Here is a 19,645-nt window from a genome sequence, read left to right on the forward strand (position 1 = left end):
TGCAGATACACAATAAGGCAGGTACACACTGACAACCACGAGGTCTCCCTCACATCCCTGAAATAAGCTTGTGGGTGGACATGAAGCAGTACGACCCTCTGCACAGAGAGAGCAGGAGTTCATGCAGCAGAAGAATTATTCAGTTAAATTTAACTTATTAGTTTGTTTATACAGGTCAAAATCTCATTTCCAGGACAGACCTGCATCACTGCTGCTGTCTTATTCTGGGAGATCTCGTCATTATTAGACGCTGTAGAGCTGAGACACATGAATCTGTGAACGGGAACAGCACTGATCCTTCTAGAGAGCACCTGTTTATCCTCACGTGCTCACAAACAATGAGGATCTCCATCCGTCGGTGGCATTCGGAGCAGAGCTGAAGGCTGTGATTGGCTTGTTTCAGAGACGTTCATTAATCCTGCACCGTGCAAAGGTTGGAAGCACTACAACATGCCAGTAAAGAAAGTCATGGCAGGAGTACTTAGTTACCATAAAATGAGTAAAGACAGAAAACAGATTTTCAAGTAGCTCGTTTATCATTGGTGAGAACTTTCCACAGTGTTTCTGTGGGTTTAAGCTTCCTCGGTGTCGTCTGTTTGTTCCTCCCACACTGGATCACTTTCTGTTCTGCAACTAAGCAAAGTGGAGGAAAGAGGATGTTAACTGAAATCTCCCTCAGTGAGGGGGGGGGCTAACACAAATGTGTAGAAGCTGCCTGAGGGTGGAAACAGAGCTAAACTGTGGACTCTGAGTCTCTCAGTGCAAATCTTCAGAGCATCTGTGTGGAAAGAAACACAGAGCTGTGACTCGGACACGTTCCAGTCTGAAAGGAAAAAGCTTTTAGTTTGATATCGACCCTTGATGCTGACACCTGTCCAGACTCTGCATGGCGTCTGTGGATAAATCACACTGAGCCCTGTGGAGCGCCCTCCTCCACCTTTCTGTGGGCCTCCTCTTCCATCTACGTTCTGTCTGCTTTGCTGGGAAAAGCTCCACGGCTTTGGATTTGTGGAAGGAATGTGACCTTTTTCCAAGTATGAATGTGAGCAGGCTTTGAAGTGTGAGTGGGGAAAGCTGCAGGCTGTGCTGCTCCCAGCAGAGGGACACTTCCACAGTGGGACAAAGACTCACTGTGAAGCTGTTTGTCACACGTCTGGACCAAAGAGTGCAGCAGCTGTTTGTGAGAACTCAGTCGATCGTTTGGGGCAAAGCATGTGTAGAAAAACATCAAGTCAAGGATTCGGGGGAGTCTGCTTCATGATTTCACTTCTGTCCTTAGTGGAAACCATTTTGTATCTGCAGTTGCAGTCATGTGGCCGTGGATATGAAACCTTATTTCTTCTAGAACTTTTCTGCAGTACCTGTACAAACATGTCGTTGGTCTATTTCCTGATTTCACCTCAGCTCAGCATCAGGCTGCTGGTTACACGGAGCTGCTGGACGGACACTGGCTGGGCTGGACTCCAACTGCAGGACATAAATGAAGAGGAACGAGTTCCTCCACACTGGAACTGGAACAAACCTACGATGCATGATCGTTTAGATTCTTCAGGCTTTCTGGTGATTGAATGAACACCCCTGATGCTGTTTCATGAAGCTGACATAAAATCTCACTTTACAAGGACAGCATCTTATCTCAGAAAAGCCCGTCATCTCCCCACATTGTTAGCTTTGTTGATGCTTTCTGGAGAATCCTTCTTTGTTGTGACGTTCCCGTGCACTCAGCAGAGGCTCCATTTTGCATTTTCTTTGAAGCCTTCCCATCCCTAGAAGTCAGCGCTAATATTCAAATTTAAAGTAATGTGTACATTAACCATGAAGAGGCTGCCAGGAAAGCTTTCAGCCCACGTCCAGCACCCCGAGGCTGCAGGCTAAGAGGAAGGAAGGAGGCCGGGGTCAGCAGCTCGGTCCAGGATGAGACGACGAACATCTGCGAGTACATCTGGAAGATGGCCAAACATGACGGCATGCTTAGGGAGCAGAGACCCAAGAAAGAGGAGGAACCATGATGGAAGGACACGCCCCTGCATGTATGAACCACCGGCAGATAGAGGAGGTGGCTGATATCCAGAAATCCTACCAGTGGCTGCACTGATAGACAGCACAGAGGCACTAATCATGTCAGCACAAGAACAAGCTCCGAGCACTCATAGAGGCTGGGGTCTATCACACCAGGCAGACCCCAGGCTGAGTAAAGATGCCCCAGAGACAGTCCAGCAGGGTGCTGGGTGTCATCACTGATTTCTAGAATCGATTTGATCCACGATTCGATTTAAATCGGGGAAATTTTGCCTCAGACAGCCAGAAATATTGTAATTGTGATCACAGCACATATCCATATCTTTATATATAAAGACGAAGCTGACGCTGTGAGACGTCATCACAGGTGTGAGCATCACAGCAGATTGTTGTCAAAGTAACTGAGGATCAAACAGAAAAACATGAAGCAGATGTTTCTGTCCTGACTTTTTAAAGCAGACGACCTTAAAATGTTCTGCAGTAGAACAAGAACGAATCATGAATCAACCTGTGAACATGACCTGATGCTGCTGAAGAGAAGCAGAGTTACAGAGGTTTGATTACAGACAGCGTTTTGCAATTTTGCATCATTTTAAAAAGTTTTAATTAAAGTTTTAGTTGAACTGCAGAAATGAGGCTCTGCTGTCGGCCGACGGCGCTGCTGCTTAGACTGGTGCGAAACAAGCAAGTGAATAATGCAGAAAACAGATTTTTAGATGGGAAACTAATGCTGAGAGAGAGAGAGAGAGAGAGAGAGCTGTGCACGAAGTGTGGTCGAAGCAAAACAGCAAACGTCAGAGTGAATTCATGACGATGTTTATGTGAAGTGTAGTTTGGCTCTTCTTTTTCTGCTGGTTCAGTCGATATTGTTTGGAGAGAGATAAAAACCTGCAGCTTCAGAATCAGCACAAAAAGGGCATAAACACAAAGCTCGACCCGCCGACGCATCAGGATCAGCGAGCTGTCGGCTTTCAGCCCGACCGTGTCCGTGCCGTCAGTGAGAAAGTCACATCTCACTGATTCTGATGCGTCGGCGGGTCGAGCTTTGTGTTTACGTCTTTGTGCTCCGTGTTCCTGCTCTCATTTACTGTTTCAGCTGTTTGGTGGTTGTTGAATTTTGTGAGCTTTAACCAGAGATTCTGGCGTTTCGGCCAAAATAAATTTATATTTAAAAATTGATTCAGGATTTTGATGAATCGATATCACGTTATCCAAGTCAGAATCCATTTTAATCAATAAGTCGATAATCCAAACCTAATCCAGCACATAACAGCAGGGTGCAAGATGCCAGCAGGCAGGGCGTGCATGGAGCATCATCTCCATAGTGTACGGGAACATCTGTGCCGAATGCAGCCCGGAAGCCCCGAGGTCAAAGTGAGAGACGCCCCCGAGGGTGGTGGAGAACGACCGAGCTCCTGTGGGACCGTGTGCAGAGACTCCCAAACTAGGCGAGCGGCTCCAGCAGATCCCGGGAACAACATCGGAGATCTCTGTCCAGCAGAGCCCCGTCCTGGGAACAGCTAAGACACTGCAGGAAGCTCACGCTCCCGGGGCGAGCCGGGAATTTATTTTTTATTCAAAAGCCAAATTATGTGAAAATGCCAATGAAGAACAAAAAGGATATTTGATGAGAAAACTGTCATCTACTAATCTACAGAGAACCATATACATGTGTAGTGTGTGTATGTTGTTAATATTGGCCTCAAACAACAACACGTGTGTAACCGTGCAGGTCCTCAGTCACCCAGGTCATGTGGTCTAAGGAGCTCAGAAAGAAAGCAGCTTGAAGACGTCTTTAAAGTGAAGAAGCTCGTCGGTGAAGCAGAGTCGTGTGTGAAGCTTGATTTTCACACAGACTGAACCCTGATGTTGGACACACTCAGGACTGTTGGAGGTGATGACTCGCATCCTCAGCCTGACCTAAATTCCTCAGCTGTGACAGCATCAGTCTGCAGTGCAGCTCCCACAGCTCCCACAGGCCCCACAGGCCCCACAGGCCCCACATCCAACAGCTTTATGGCTGCAGCTTCTCACTGGGAACACGAGCAGGGTGTGACAAACTGTGTTATTGTGCCTTCCTGCTCCGCGTGTTTAGAGGCAGCTGCCATTATGTAATTTGTGGGTAACGACTTGTTCAGGCCAAAAGAAGAATGGAGAGCTGGGAAAGCATTCAGTGGATGGTAGAGGACACACACAGACACACAAACAGCTGTGGACACAGACCCACAGTGGTGACCCCTCACATGTTCATTCATAGGTTTAAGTGCTTCAGGTGAGCGCGAGCCTCTGTTACCTGTTCCTCGCATCATGATCCTGAATTGTGTTTGTGATTGTGTGTCTGTGTGTGTGTAGCTTGAGACGAGCAGGCTGGGCTGACGCTTCTTTCTTTCCACAGGTATCCACCTTTCTTTGATGACAATCCGTTTGGAATCTATCAGAAGATTCTGGCTGCAAAACTGGAATTCCCACGTCACCTGGACTTCTATGTCAAGTAAGATGTGGCATCATGCAGGGGTCAGACTCACAACCCAGGAGTCTGTCTGTGGTTTTTATCGTTAGCCACTAGAGGTGGGAATCACCACACATCCCACGATACGATATTATCACAATACTTAACGCACGATACGATGTTATTGCAATTTTTAAAAATATTTTGCGATATTCAGATTCTGTACATAAAGGTAAACTTTATCAATATTCATTTTCTCTAATATCAAAGTCTCACACTCAGTCTTTCTCTCATTTCAGTTTGATTGTTGACAAACTGAACGGTTTGTATTACAGTCTAGTCCAACTTAACTGAATCAACCATCTGGTACAATTATAGCTATTCTGAACTATGCAGTTTATGAAAACTATGCAGCCCCTTCAGCAACTGAAGAATTTGAAAGTAAATTAAAACAAAATATAATTTTACATTAAATAAAAAGTTTTAAACTTAATTAAAATAAAACATGTCTTAAATTAAAATAAGTAAACTGTCATGTTTATTAAACACATTTGGACAGTGAAGGAATGTCAGGATTCTTGCTCAGAAAAAGGATCAACATGCTCTGAAGTCAGAGCACAAAAACCTTTTTGTAACAAAGTATCGATTTCTGCTGTCCCTGTATCCATACATTATTAGCAAACAAAATATCACCATGCTACACTGTATCCATTTCCCCACCCCTATTAGCCACAGGAGTGGATGTTATTTAGGTAGAACAGGCCATCGAGCTGGAAGCTGTTTCCTTCTCGTCAGGATGTTGAGCTGTCCTGTGATGCTTCTGTCAGAGTGAAAGCAGAAACCCTGTATGAATGTGTTTACAGTAGAAAACATCTGTACAGTGAGACTTTGTGGAAACAATTGTAATTTATGAAACACTAGAAACTTCCTGACAGTAAACCCGTCACACGCTGTGACTCCTGGAGCAGGAGCGCTCGTTTCATTAAGTCTTAGAAATGTCTTTAAACTTTATTGTAGAAACACGTTGACTCGTTGTGTTACCTTAGAATGGGATTGTGCTTGTTGTTGTGTTACTCTGTTGACTGCATGTTGTTGCTTTCTCACGAGCCTCACACACATTCATTTTTTCTGTATCTAAGTGTTTTCTGTGTAACATTCATGCACCGTCGTGCTCCAATGAACGCATCGGGAGCAACCCTGGGTCAGCATCCTTCCCTTTGGCGTGCAGACTGGAGCTGCCAGAGGTCGACCCACACCCCCTCTGATTAGAAGGCGACCTCCTCCACCTCCTGACCCACACCCACCCCAATATGTACTTCAGTACTTATTGGATATGCAGATGTATGCATGATGGTGGTACAGCTGCTCAAAGAAGGCCTGCAGGTGGACCTGTGTGCAGGATGTGGCCACTCAGAAAAGTCTCGTATCTGAGGCTGACTGACACACTGACATCACGACAGTCACTCACATGACTCAGTGTGAAACTTCAAACGGCTGTGGGACGTTTCCTGATCTGCAGGGTCCCTGTGGTTAAAGAGGCACTGTGGGTGGATCTGCAGTCACTAATGACACACCTGGCCTTAGACTGGTCCCCCACCCAGTGCACAACACCCATCACTACAGCCTGAGGAGCAGGCATGATTACAGGCACTCTGGGTGGGAGTGTGCGTCACTAAGTTCTAATGCAGTGACTGTGGAGAGGTCAGCCACAGCTTCCACGGATAAACAAAGTCACAACTTCCCAGTCTTAAGACATCTATCCAACAGAGGAAGGATTTTTAATATTCCCACAATTATGAATATGTTTCTTACACCACAGAGTCCATCCATCAAACTGAGAGAGGGACACCTGCCGTCTCTCCAGCAGCTGCTGCTGTTGAACGTAGACAAGCAGACAGAAACGTCCCAGAACAAGAGGAAAGGAGTAAATGAGCTGCTACCTTAGGACTTGTTAGGAACTCATTGATCGGACCTGAAGGATCCTCCTCTGCCTCAGTGTCTTCGCTCACAGTTCCTATTAGAGTTTGACTTGTTCTGACTCCATGAATTATTGGATACAGTGGAACGAATACCCCGTTAAACAGAAAGTTCAAGTTACGAAGGCACCGAACGGCAATATTTCTGCCCGTGCTACGAAATCCGCTGGCTCTGATTGGCTGAGCCCAGAATGCCTACAATGCCTTCCGAATCATGTGACAACCTGTTGGCCTTCGCTGCAGTGTTGCCAACTTAGCGACTTTGTCGCTATATTTAGCGAGTTTTCAGACCCTCTTAGCGACTCTTTTTCTAAAAAGCGACAAATCTGGCGACTTTTTCTGGTGTTATTGGAGACTTATTTATGACGACTTTTTGACGTGAAGCACGTATCGCTTTTACTCTCAACAGGCAGCGGTGCTGCCGTGGGCGCCTCACCCGTGCCAAAGCGCTCACAGGAGGATAGTCCTCCCCCAGCTGCTATCAGGGCAGGAGACGTTCACACCTATGAGTCCGAACTGCAAATGAATCGCGCATGAGCGAAGCCTCTGCTCCACACTGACTGTAACCCAGTCAGTTCTTTTACTGTGATGCTGTTTTGTGGATCAGGTTTAAAACTACTTATAAACACACACACACAGTAACTCCACCAGAGTGCCTATTTCAGGTCACTTCGCCGGTCCAAGCCCGGGTAAAGGAGCAGGGTTGGAATTGTGACATTAAAAAACAATAATTGCTAAAAGAAATTTAATTTGTAGTTCTAAATAAACTCTAAATGCATTTAGGACGTTTTTTACTCACTTTATGTCTCTTCCACGATGTTATTTCTCTCTCCAACAACGTAGGTTACAATTATATTTAGCATGACCAATTATGCAAATTAGGTGATGACATCATTTAGCGACTTCTAGGACAGCCAATAGCGATTTTTCTTCCTGAGGAGTTGGCAACACTGATTCGCTGTTAGCTGTTAGCCTATCGTTCACTCAAAAGGTCGATGGGTGCTTCGACTTACCAAAGACCCTCGGGAACGAATTAATTTGGTAAGTCGGGGTTCCGACGTCCTCTTAGAGTGACTCTGTCTGTGTGAATGCTCATATGGAAACGCAGAAACAGTCTGTCCAAAGTTTCTTTAATTGTTTTCCTTTTGGAAGTCCATGAAATGCCAGTATTCCCAATAAATCAAAATATTTCTTTATTAAGTGTCGTTCCCACAGTTCAGACAGTGTGATTCAGTCACAAATGAGAAGTAGTCTTTTCAGCATCCAGCTGTCGTAATTATCAGCCAGCAGATGGTTGGATCTGAGATCTGTTAGCTTTCTGTTCATCGGCAGGTATCGCGCTTTACATGGACTGATTCTATACAACACGCCACATTCACCCACTCTCACACCACCTCTATACTGAGTGCTAACTACACTCACACACATTCACACTCCGATGGACGCATCGAGAGCAACTTGGGGTTAGTAACTCGTCCAAGGATACTTGGCATGCAGCGGGAGGAGCCTGGGATTGAACCTCCAACCTCCTGATCAGTAGGTGACCTGCTCCACCTCCTGAGCTACACCTGTGAGAGAAACCTGTGGATGTTTATATCACATGTTCTGATTTACAGTCTGATGACGGTCTCTCTGAAACATGTTCTCAGTTGCTTCAGTTGGTCAAATGGACACACCTCACTCTGTCACCTGTAACAGGCCGTCAGTCGCCTTTTAATGAGGAGATATTTGTCATTGTGACAGTGCTGCAAAGACGTGAGTGGTTGTGTCCCACAGAGACCGTACAGCTATACTGTGAAGCTGTCACTGACTCTTCCTTTGTCTCCTCAGAGACCTCATAAAGAAGTTTCTCGTGATTGACCGAGCCAGACGGCTGGGCAACATGAAGGTGAGTTAGTTTGATTTCCTGCCTGCTGTGACCACGTGGTACCATACGTCTTCCTCTGAGTAGGCAGCTGGTCCGGCTGCAGCACCGTAATCCTGAATAAATAGACGTATGCAGAAGGGTTTTTGGAGTTATGGTGGTTTGTCAGTACATACGTCTGAATTATAATGTAAATATCCTCCAGTGAGAGCAGCAGCTTCACTCCTCTGAAGAACATAAAGCTGGAGGCATTTATTTCAGACAGACGTATGGAGAACAGAGGTTCAAAGATACAGAGGTTTGATATGAGTGAGTGCCATCGAAGCGATCCATGGACCAATAATCACTGGATACAGTTCTGGAGAAAATCAGTCAAATTCTCTGTTTCTTATAACACACGAGTGTTAATAGAGGGCATTTATTTAATAGAGGGCTTTTTATGCTCACAGATTTTAAAACAGATGGATACAGTTTACAGATTTTATAAGTCATTGTGCTTAATGAGCGCAGCTCGTTTCAGAGAAATGTTCAGTTTGTTACAGGCAGTTACCCAGGATGGTATCACTGTGCACATCTGAACTGCTGCATTCATGACTTGTCTGAAACTGGTCACTCTCCGTTGGGTGACCAGACTTCCCTCTGTCTCTCTTGGATGTTTTTGTTCGTTTGTTTGGGATTTTTCCAGCTCACAACAACGTCCAGGAAGTTCTGGAGTAATCTGCTCCAGTTTTAGCAGTGTGTTCGTTTATTGATCCTCACAGCTGTTTCATTATTGATGGTTCTGGTGGATCTGAGACTGGCATGTTTTAATAAATATCACCGTGTGGCAGAAGTGTGTCTATGACAACAGGAGGTCATGTGACGGATTCATTAGACCTGTTCAACTGCTTGTTAACAGAAATGTGTAATCAGTCAATCAGCTGCAGCCCATGTAGGGGTTGTTTAGATGACCTGCTGAAGTAGAAAGAAACATTTAAGAAGCGAACTTTGGATGCAGCAGGTTTGCGGGGTTGAGTCAGATGGGCTGCTCACGCCGAGTGTTTCAGAAACAACATTTCCTGGGCTCACACCCAGGAAAGTGGTTGGTGCTGCTTTCAAGCTGCATCTAGTTGTTCAAACAAGTGGATTTTCCTCCTCTGACTTCATTTAGACGTTGCGTGCGAGAGATGTAAACCCTCATGATCAACAGCGTGCTGGTTGTGAGGACGATGTAAAAGCTTGGATACTAGCTCGAGTTCCTCAAACCTGCTCGTCTACTGTCCTGAACTGTTAGCCTGTAAATTAGTGACCTTTGGGTTTCTCGTTAACTTCTAAAAGCTTAGGAACTCATCAGTTCAAGTCGAGGTGTTGAGGCGTTCATATGTCCATAACAAATTTGAATACCAACAATAGTTTTTAATAACCTGACCACGACCAATTAAGCCTTTGCAGCGGCCAGTCACAATGAAGAACATAAACACAGAAGAACATGCTCCTCCTCTTTTCTAATGAGTCCTTGATACAATTACAGGTTGTATTGTGTCAAAGTTTAGTAGCAGGGTTCGTACGGGTGCTTGAAATCCTTGAAAATGCTTGAATTTTAATGTTTTCTTTTCAAGGTTTGAAAAGTGCTTGAATTTCAGATGTGGTGCTTAAAAGTGCTTGAAAGTGTAGCTGTATTTCATTCACCACAAATAACTGATTGAATCGTTTTCTTATCAGATAGAGAAATAAAATGAGTCGCAAAATGTAAAAGCAAAATTTTCCCGCCTGGCTGCCTTGTGTCTGTGACCCCGCCCCTCCCTCGGCCAGTCGGGGATGAGTGCGCTAACACAGCGGTCCCCAACCCCCGGGCCCGTTTGGTACTGGGCAGCGAGAGTTGAGGCTCAGGTGTGAAATGTATAGTTTTCAGGGTTTTTATCGGTTTTCAGCGTTATTTTGTTATCGTTTTTATCGTTTACTCTGTTTTCCTGGGTCTTTTCACGTGTGTTATGAATAAATCTTCTTTTTTTCAGTACCGGTACTAGTTTTATTTTGTTGTATTTATCCGCGACACCTTAAAGGCCGGTCCATGAAAATATTGTCGGGCATAAACCGGTCCGTGGCGCAAAAAAGGTTGGAGACCGCTGCTGTAACATAACTGTAGGTCGCTGTTTCAATGGGTGTTTGATGGAAAACGACAGTCGCATGATAGGTGAGTCCTAGTGAATAATTTTCCAGTACGTGTACGTTACACACGCTACTTTAAAATTATGCTATAAAACTCGCTGGAGAAATGATTGAAATGCACTGAGTGTGATGCAGTATGGCAGCGCAGTGCAGATACCAAATAGATGGCAAATACCGCAAATCAGTTTTTGGCTCAACACCAGAAACCCGATCGGTACCCCGCATGCGCGAAGGTGTCTACTTCCGGTCGAAGCGTTTTACGATAGTTACAGGTGAGAGTATTTGTTAAGATGTTAAGAATAACAAGTATCTCTTAAAATGTTTCCGATAATGAAACATTTCAATATAATGTAGACAAAAACGAGAAATAAAAAAATAGTTACAGATCAGGACTCCCGATCCTTACTGCGCATGTGCAGGAGTTTTCTTCTTCTTCTGTTTGTTTAATGGCAGTTTACTCCCCAGTGTACCAGGATACTGCCCCCTGCTGACCGAGCGAATGAACCCTATTGTAAACTGAATTAGCATCATTACAAACGTGTGTCAAATTTGATTTAGTGATAGTCGAGCGTGTTTATGCTTGTCTGTGTGGAGAAGATTGTTGGAATAGTGATGATGATGTCCGCTATCACTGTCAATTGTCAGTAAACACTTAATCTGGCTGCTGAATCTTCACGTGACACATTGCTAAATCAATATTATTATGTCTGTAATTAGGCGCCATTCTTCTTATTTGACGGCGCTGTTGTTCAATCGGGGAACGCTCTCTGTTGAGGAGAAAAGCATGAATTTGTTTGTAAACGGATTATCCATTGTTTAAATGTCCCGGTAGTCGAAAAGGAGGCAGAGCTGTTGAGAAATGCTAGGAGCTAACTGGGCGCTAACCGTATCATTCAAATATATTGAATGTCGCAATGTTGGCAAAGAGAGGAAGTGACGTAAGATTTGCGCATGCGGGGTACCGATCGGGTTTCCGGTACGGATCGGGTAGTGACAGTTTTGTTTTGTGTGTCAGTTCTACTAGTGATCGTCACAGTTGCTGCCTTAAAGCCACCAAAGGCAGACTGCAGTGTAAACGCTGACACAGCTGCTGTCAGACCTGCAGGTTTGTCCCTGTGCTGTTCTCCTCTGTGTCAGAGTGACACAAACTATTTTTTGGAGTTGCGTAAATCATTTGTGTGTCTTCTTATTTGACGCAGAGCACCTGATTGTTCTGTAAATAGTTTTAAATGGTTAAAAACGTCTGAGCCTCGGCTGCATTTTTAGGTAAATAGTACCAAATAACTTTGTTGTTTGCAAAACTTGTGCATATTTTTAAAAAATGTACAATTTCTATTTGCATTTCAAGTTATGACAATGATTCGTTAAACATGTTTGTGGTTTTTACTGTCAAAAATATCACTTTCTACTCGTATTTTAAATTTTGTCTGGATTTAGATAAATTGTGCTGAAACAGTTTGTTAAAATGAGAAAATAACAGATAAACAGTTTTAAAGGTGAAATATAGAGAACAAATCAACCCTGGAGCCCAGAGGGTTAGAGGCTGAAAGTACTGTTTATATTTGTGTGTACTGCTGCAGCTTCTTTGAGTGTTAACTTGGTGCCTTTGGGTGTAATAATGGTAATATGACTGATCCATGTGGTCACAAAGAATAGCCTCTTGTTTCTGTGTTTATCGTCAGCACCGACACATCAAACTACTTAAACATTATAAATGTCTTCAAGCTCACACTGAGGCCTGTGGTTCACAATCAGCCACTGAGACAGTTCACACAGTTATGTGTGTTTGTATATGAATATTTCAGACTTTAAGGCTGCCTGTTTATTTAAGTGAGAAACAAAATACATTGGACTTGTACATAATAATATCACAGATGATACATTCAATAGATTTGAAGTAGATGCTTTTCATTCTTCAAGTCGTATATGTTGAACTGAACTATGTGATGTGTTCAAAGCCTCCCAGTCAGTGCTGTTCTCCAGGCCTGTCTGACATGATGTTATCAGCACAAACACTTTAAAGGTGACGTTAGGACTTCAACAATAATACAGACAGCGATGTAGTTAAACATTTACAGTTAGTTTTATTGGGAATTAACTTAAAAACAAACAAACATCTGTCTCCTATTTTCTGTCAGTATCTCATCTCAGCATCATTATCTGATGAGAAGACTTGTTTATTTCTTTTTTGGGGTTTTTCAACAGGAGAAGAATATCAAGTTGATTTGTTCACATCTTAATTTTTAAGTGAAATGTGCATTTTGAGTTTCTACTCTGTATATAAGACAGTTTCCTTTTACAGTATTTTTGTGTGGTGTGTTTTTAACAAAAGGGGAACAAAGGTGTTTAAGCTCACCTGGGATGATTCGTTTTAATTTTCACATGGTCTTACTGAGGTGATGTGAATTGAAACATGCACTTTTTTGGGGGGGGGCTGGCGGGGCTGTGCAGATCTCCATTCAAACTGAAGTGTGTCAGTGAAGTCACACTGTGAGCTGCTCTCAATAAAGCAGACGGCTCTGTGAGCTCTGTGATTAACGCCACATAATTCCAAACATGATGATATTGATTGTGGCTGCCAGTATTCCTCATCGCTCAGTAACACAGATTGTTGGGAGGTTGAACAGTGCACTAGAATAATGACACACTGACAGTTTATTTCAAAGACACTGATGAACTACTTTAGTCCAAAAGATTATGTTTGTCAAGTAAACATTAAAGTCCCCAATAATCTTGGTCAATGATCAAACTTTTTTCTTATATTTTTGCTACTGATTTGACAATTTTGTTCTTGAACAATGTTTTCAAATTAAAAGCCTCACAATGTGTTTTTACATCTATCTTAAGTTGACAAATTGAGCTGTGTGATATTAAAGCTCAGGGACGAATCACATGCTGATTATCTGCTGTTTGTTGAGTCGACATCAGCTGTAGCCTCGTCTGGGTCAGTCACTCGCACGGCTTCACCTCACTCACGCAGACACACACTGAGAAAGTCAAGTAGATCAGTGCAGTCTGCACAGGGCAGCAGCAGGAGCTCTGATTGGTCAAATGTGGCATATTAGTGGGAGATGAGTATTGTCCCTTCCTATCAGAGCTCCTGCTGCTGCACTTTTGGAGTTTATTTCAATTTTCTGATCCAAAAAAACCCCCATGGGTGATGGTGTGTTTTTTCTGAAAAACAGAGAAATAAATGAGGTTTGTTTCTGTAAATCACGACCTTGGTGTAGACTTGGCTGTAGCTCAGGTAGAGCCAGTCACCTGCTAATCGGACATTTGGTGGGTCGGTTTGTTCCAGTCTACGTGCCAAATATTATCGTAACCCCGGGTTGCTGTGATGCCTCCATTGGAGTGTGAATGTTGGACTGAAGGAGCATGGGAAAAAGTGATTGTGTGAATGGATGAATAAAGTTGTAAAAAGCGCTTTGAGTAGAAAAGTGCCACATTTCCTTTTGACAATGTGTCGTCCTATTTTTTCATTTCAAAGCTTTAATAATGCCTGACTTTATATGAATATTGAATGTGTGGATTAATAATAACGTCATCATTTTGTGATTGTAGTACACTTCAAAAGTCTATAAAGATTTAAAAATCTGAAGCCATGAATATGAGATGTTTCCATTTTGTTACACCCAGGAAACTCCGTCACTTGTAATAAAGTAACTGTAACATTTTACTTTGTTACAACTGCTGGAATGTGCTGGTGTAACAAAATGTTACAGTTACTGTATCGGGGCGAGGTTGGTTTAGCATCTTTCTGTCATCGTTATTTAAACATTTGCCTTTACTCTGGTTTTCTTTGAACAATATTTCAGGCGACTGAACATTAAAGAACGACAAATATACAAAAAACTGAAGTGAGGAAAAGGGGGCAGATACATATTCCCAACACATCCGTGCTGTGTGTTTCAGAATGGAGCCGACGACGTGAAAAAGCACCGATGGTTTAAAACGATTGACTGGGAGGCCGTTCCTCTGAGGAAGCTAAAGGTGGGTTTGATTGTATTTTTCACCTGTTCAGCTACACTCGTATCAGGATGGTAAAGAATCTGCTTACAGTTTGGACATTAGAATCATTTTCACAATTTTGTGTTTGTGCGCTAGGGTTAGCTAGTTAGTTAGTTAGGTTAGTTAGGGTTAGTTACACTGATGGTTTCAAATGATGCAATAATGCTGTGATTGAACTGCAGACTTTCATTTAAGGACTTTCACATTGCAGACATTCCTGTTTTCTTCAGTTTCTACAGGTTCATAGAGTAATTGGACTTTTTTGCTCTATTTCTTAATTATTCAATGGCGAATGCTTTGATGATGATGATGATGATGTCTTTGCATTTGCAAACTGTTTGCAATCCAAAGAGATCCCAATGGAAAAACCAAAGCTACGGGACTCGTGGTGAAAACTGCTCGATCGACTGTCGGGTTCGGTCTTTACAGACGAAATGCTGTGGTGAGCTCAGTAACTACAGAATTCAGGGAAAACCCACGCAAAGAGAAAAAATCTTTCAGACAGCTGAGTGGAGAAGAATGTGGAAATATTCAATCGAGAAGTGACTTCAGGAATGTAGATACAGAGAATTTCAGTCAAGAGGAAACGATCTCACTCAACACCCTCTGTGTGGCTTCAAGGGACGACACGTCAAAATGAAATGAAAAACCCTTTGACCTGAATTTAAGTCTGTGTGTTATCGCGATCTATTCTTGTAGTGCTGAATAGAGAACTGTGTCTGTCCGGATCTTTCTGGATCAAACTTTGAATGAATTAGGAACACCGCCTGTATGTGAATACTCACTAGCATTGCCCTGCAGTTCCTCACCTCCATTTAACACGTTCCTCCTCCTTGTTTCCAGCCTCCTATAGTTCCTAAGGTTTCCCATGAGGGCGACACCTCCAACTTTGACGTTTACCCAGAGGACGACTGGAAAAAAGACCCCCCTGTGGCCGAGAAAGACTTGGAGGTCTTCAAAAACTTCTGACCCCTCAGCCGTGTCTATTTATTAATCGATTGATTTATGTGGATAACTAACAACACACATTGTAAAACTACTATTACAGGTACTCTGTTGGAGAAAACACTTATTTATCAAATTGGGGGATTTGCATCTTATCTGTAATAATGAACTTCCAAAGGACGGATGCTGTGACGTGTATGTATGAAACTAAAGACATGGTTAGCTTTTTATACTTTTATTTATCTGCTACTTTGAGTTTATTTTGTTTTTATTCTCTGAGCCATTCATATGCAAAAATATCTGGTTCATGTGAAACCAAAAGACTGTTACTTTCTGGGTGTAAAACAGAAACCAAATCAGGTCTTTTTATATAGTCGTGTTTTATAGTTTCTCTCTTTTTAAGATGTCTAATGTGACTTCAGACTGGTACTGTAACAGTCTTCTGATCAGTCGTCATTACTGACGTGTTCTATATGTAGTCAGACACTTGGACAGAGAACCAGTAGCACTTGTAAAGGAAGTGCCTTACATCACTGATGTCTCGCAGCTACACATCTGAACTCTGTGCTGTGTCGATGGAAATCAAAGTATCGTGGACTTGGAACGTGAGGTGCTGTTGGAGACAACATACCACTGAACTGTTGTCACATCTAATAATGTAAAGCTGTCTCTGCGTTAGGTCTTCACAGCCCGAGCTTTCTGCCATTACTGCAGAGCCACAGCTGCTCTGCAGGCGCTTTGCTCCTCACTCATTTTCATTCTTGTTGTCGTATTTTATTTAAAGCCAAGGATGTTATGTAAGTGCATCACAGTGCAGAGTGAATGTGCAGTTGGTCGGGATACGAATCTAAATTCTCTATAAGACCCAGTTCCCAGTCATAGTTCGTCTGCCTGCCTATCAGTCCTGCTTATCCTCTTGCATTTGCACTACAGTCAGCTGATTTCAGCTCATGCGCCGATCAGGTGTTACAGTTATTTTCATTGCACAAAACCGTGAGAGTGCCGTGGAACGGAAAGTGTGTCCAGAAACAGCTGTTAATGATGTCGCTAACACAACATCAGCTCTTTGGAGGCACAGACAGCACGGCGTGCTAACGCTAAGCTAGCCAAGAACCCGGAGTTAAATTAAAGCATCGTGAATCTGACGCCAGCGCAGCGGTCAGAGCCTGAGCATCGAAGCCAGCGATGAAGCCTTCATCTCTACCTGTTCATGTTTCTAAAGTAGAGGCACCGTGGCGATCGCGTAAAGTCTCTGTGCTGGTTTTCATCGTCGCTTCGTGTTCATACCTAAATACTAAGACAAGGATCACATGTGTGTCCTCGTCAGGACTGGGATGTGTGTTGGTGTGTGGTAGCATCAGGTTTGTGTTATTAAAGGCTTATAAGCTGATACGTTTCAGTCACAAAGACTTCCTCCTGGGAACAATAAACTAAAGCACGTCTTTGCTTTTAACAACAGTGTTCTGACTGATATGTTTGAGTAATGACCCCAGCACTGATGGCACAGCATGCAGTTACTCTGAACGGATATAATGTTGTTGATGTGCTGCTTAGTGAAGGTGATGACTCTGAAAGCGGAGCCAGTGAAAATCAATAGGTGATATTGATCTTATCAGTTCCCATTCTTAGCATTCGTCAGTATTCATTAGCCTTTCTGTGAACTGTTGCTTGCTGAATATCACAACAATATCAACCTTCCAGAATAAACCTTGTTTATCGTGGCTTCTGTGCCTCATACTTCATTAGAAGTTGGATCTCATTCTAACTAAAGTCGGCAGCTTTCTTTCCCCTATGCCTCCAGTGCACACGCTCCATAAAAGGATGGTTGGAGGGGGTTGGTGGGGGAAGCTGAACCCTGCTGAACACCTCCAGGATGAACTAAAGGGATGTTGAACTCTTGTCACTGGCTGACTTCAGAAGTGCTGACTCCTCTTTGAAAGTTGACCTTTTAGGCTGTTGTGAAAAATTTCTAAAACGTTGAAAGTAGCAGGAGGAACCTGATGGAAGCCATGATGTTTGTTCAGATGGATAAGATGATAGAAGGCTTGTATTTTATTATCCACCGTCTGCTGGACTGCCTCGTGGATGACATACGAGTATTTTCCTGTTTTCATTCGTCCCTCGTGTCTGTATCCTGTTTTGTAAACATTGTGGAATTATTTTTCCTTATTCGCTGTGCAGATGTTGCTCTGAACACAACCTCACTGGACCTTTGAAGCATCCTAGCCTATCAATGCCTTTGTTTTTGATACTTGGCTGCAGCATCAATTCATCTAAAACACTCTGGGTGGACTCGCTGCAGACGTCCTTATTACACAGGTTTTCCTCATCGAGCTGCAGCCACTCTGTCCATAAACAAGTTTTTTTCTGATTGCTGTTTTGTTTTGTTTACAACTGAAATTGTTCCTGAGCCTGCGGCACACCCTGAACACATTTTAAAAACACATTTTAAAGCTCAAAGTAGCTCATGTTGAAATGAGTTAGCGAGAGTCATTTGTAAGATAAGGCCAAGATACCTCATGTCCACGTAGGTCTGCAAACGTCCAAACAGCAGGAAGGAGACCAGAATAGTGGAGCTGCTGGCGAGCCATGTATCTCATGATGGTAAGCTTTTCCTGTTGCACTTTTGTGTTATACGGACAAACAAAGCTGCTTTTCTGTTGTCGTAACAGTGACTTTATGGTTCAGGACCTCACAGAAGTAGACGAAAGTCCGCTGTTCAAGATCGCAGATGAATTATTCATTGTTTATCAGGCCAATGTCAGTTGCAGTGGACTCCAGACATCCAGAAAATGATTGGATCCAAGTGTCTCGAGCACCTGCATCACCTGTTCACTGCAGTTATAAAATGGCATGTTTGCTTACATTTTTTTATTTAAAATAAATGAAAAATTCTAATTCCTGTGAATAAGTCCTCGAGAGAAGTGGAAACATCAAAGATTTAACTTCAGTAAACTGAAATCTAACTTCAGACTCAGGTCACTGCGTCTGTGAGACTCCACAGATCTACTGAAGCTTTTCCAGGACATTATCACACATGGATGAATTCTGAGGTGGACCTTTTAAAGGAGGCTCTTAGTGATTCAGTGACAGTCTGTTAGCTGTGGATGAATGAAACCCAAACTCCTGAGCCACATGATAAAGCAGCAGCTCTGTTAGGCCACTGAAGGGAAGGACCACTGCAAACCCACTCAGAGCTCCCATTCAGTGAAGGCTTTGATTAAAATGATGAGGATCATGTTCTTTGACGTTCCTAGTCAGCAGATCTTAACATGTCCACTTGTTAAACAACACTAAGTCCACCCTCGAGGACGATGCCAGAAAATTCTGCATGCTGTAACCGGGCACCTTTACCTTTATGGACACGCCTGTAATCACCTGAGCTTAAATGTGTTGTTGACATTTCTGTTATTGTCTTGATGCTTATCAGAGTGTATGATTGAATTATGCTGTTTATGGGCATCATTACAAAGAGCTGTGTGTCCTGTTAAGTAGCTTTTCTAAATAGAAATGTGCGCATGCTTTAAAATACCTGAAGTGTCACATTAATCTGTATTCACAGGTTTTTCTTTGCTGCATTTCAACCTTTGTTTTCTTACCCCGAGTGTACGTGTTGTTCTGTCCAGTCCTGGGACATTGTGTCTTGCACAGCAATATATTGTTTAAAATGTCAACCTTTGTCTTGGAAATATGTGTTCTGGTGCAAATATGCATTGTTTTCTACCCAATACGTAGCAATGCCTTTTCATTTCCATGAGTTCTAGTTGTACCTTTAACTCTGAAGCCTGAGTGAAGTTTTAAACTGTCAAAACAAGTGGAGTTTATAAAGAAGCATGTTTTGTCCAGCTTGGTTTGTTTCACACTCACCTGCGTCCTTCAGACACCCAGCAGGCTCTGAAGGGTAGTCGCCTGCCTGTGTAGCCAAGCAAACCTTTTGCATTCACAAAATGGAAATCTGACATTTGGGAAGTGAAGCCTTCATTGATGTTTGACGTTTCTCGGGTCCAGGCTTTCATGAAAATACCGTCAGTCCACTCAGGAGACACCTGCATCCATCTAGAACAAAGCAGACAACACAGAGTCAGAGTTTTCGTTCCTCCACACTCCAGTTTGATTTAAATGGACTCGTTTGAACTGAAACTGGATTCTTTATGTTTAATAAGTTTTTTCTTGCCATATTTTTCCTTGGTCCTCACCAGAGATGGGCAGTAACGTGTTACTTGTAACTTGTAACTG

General features: G+C 43.1%; 1 protein-coding gene across 1 annotated transcript in view; it reads left to right on the top strand.

Moving 5' to 3' along the window:
* prkx (protein kinase X-linked) overlaps positions 1-19,083 on the top strand; it is a 40,476-nt gene extending 21,393 nt beyond the window's left edge. Inside the window, exons 6-9 of the mRNA XM_085151430.1 lie at positions 4,415-4,510; positions 8,275-8,332; positions 14,369-14,446; positions 15,308-19,083. Coding sequence (XP_085007556.1) covers positions 4,415-4,510; positions 8,275-8,332; positions 14,369-14,446; positions 15,308-15,433 — 358 coding nt within the window. The 3' untranslated portion in view covers positions 15,434-19,083. The remainder of the gene's footprint in view (positions 1-4,414; positions 4,511-8,274; positions 8,333-14,368; positions 14,447-15,307) is intronic.
* The last annotated feature ends 562 nt before the right edge of the window (positions 19,084-19,645 follow it).

This window comes from Neolamprologus multifasciatus, chromosome 23 (assembly GCF_963576455.1).
Source record: "Neolamprologus multifasciatus chromosome 23, fNeoMul1.2, whole genome shotgun sequence".
NCBI classification, from domain to species: domain Eukaryota; kingdom Metazoa; phylum Chordata; class Actinopteri; order Cichliformes; family Cichlidae; genus Neolamprologus; species Neolamprologus multifasciatus.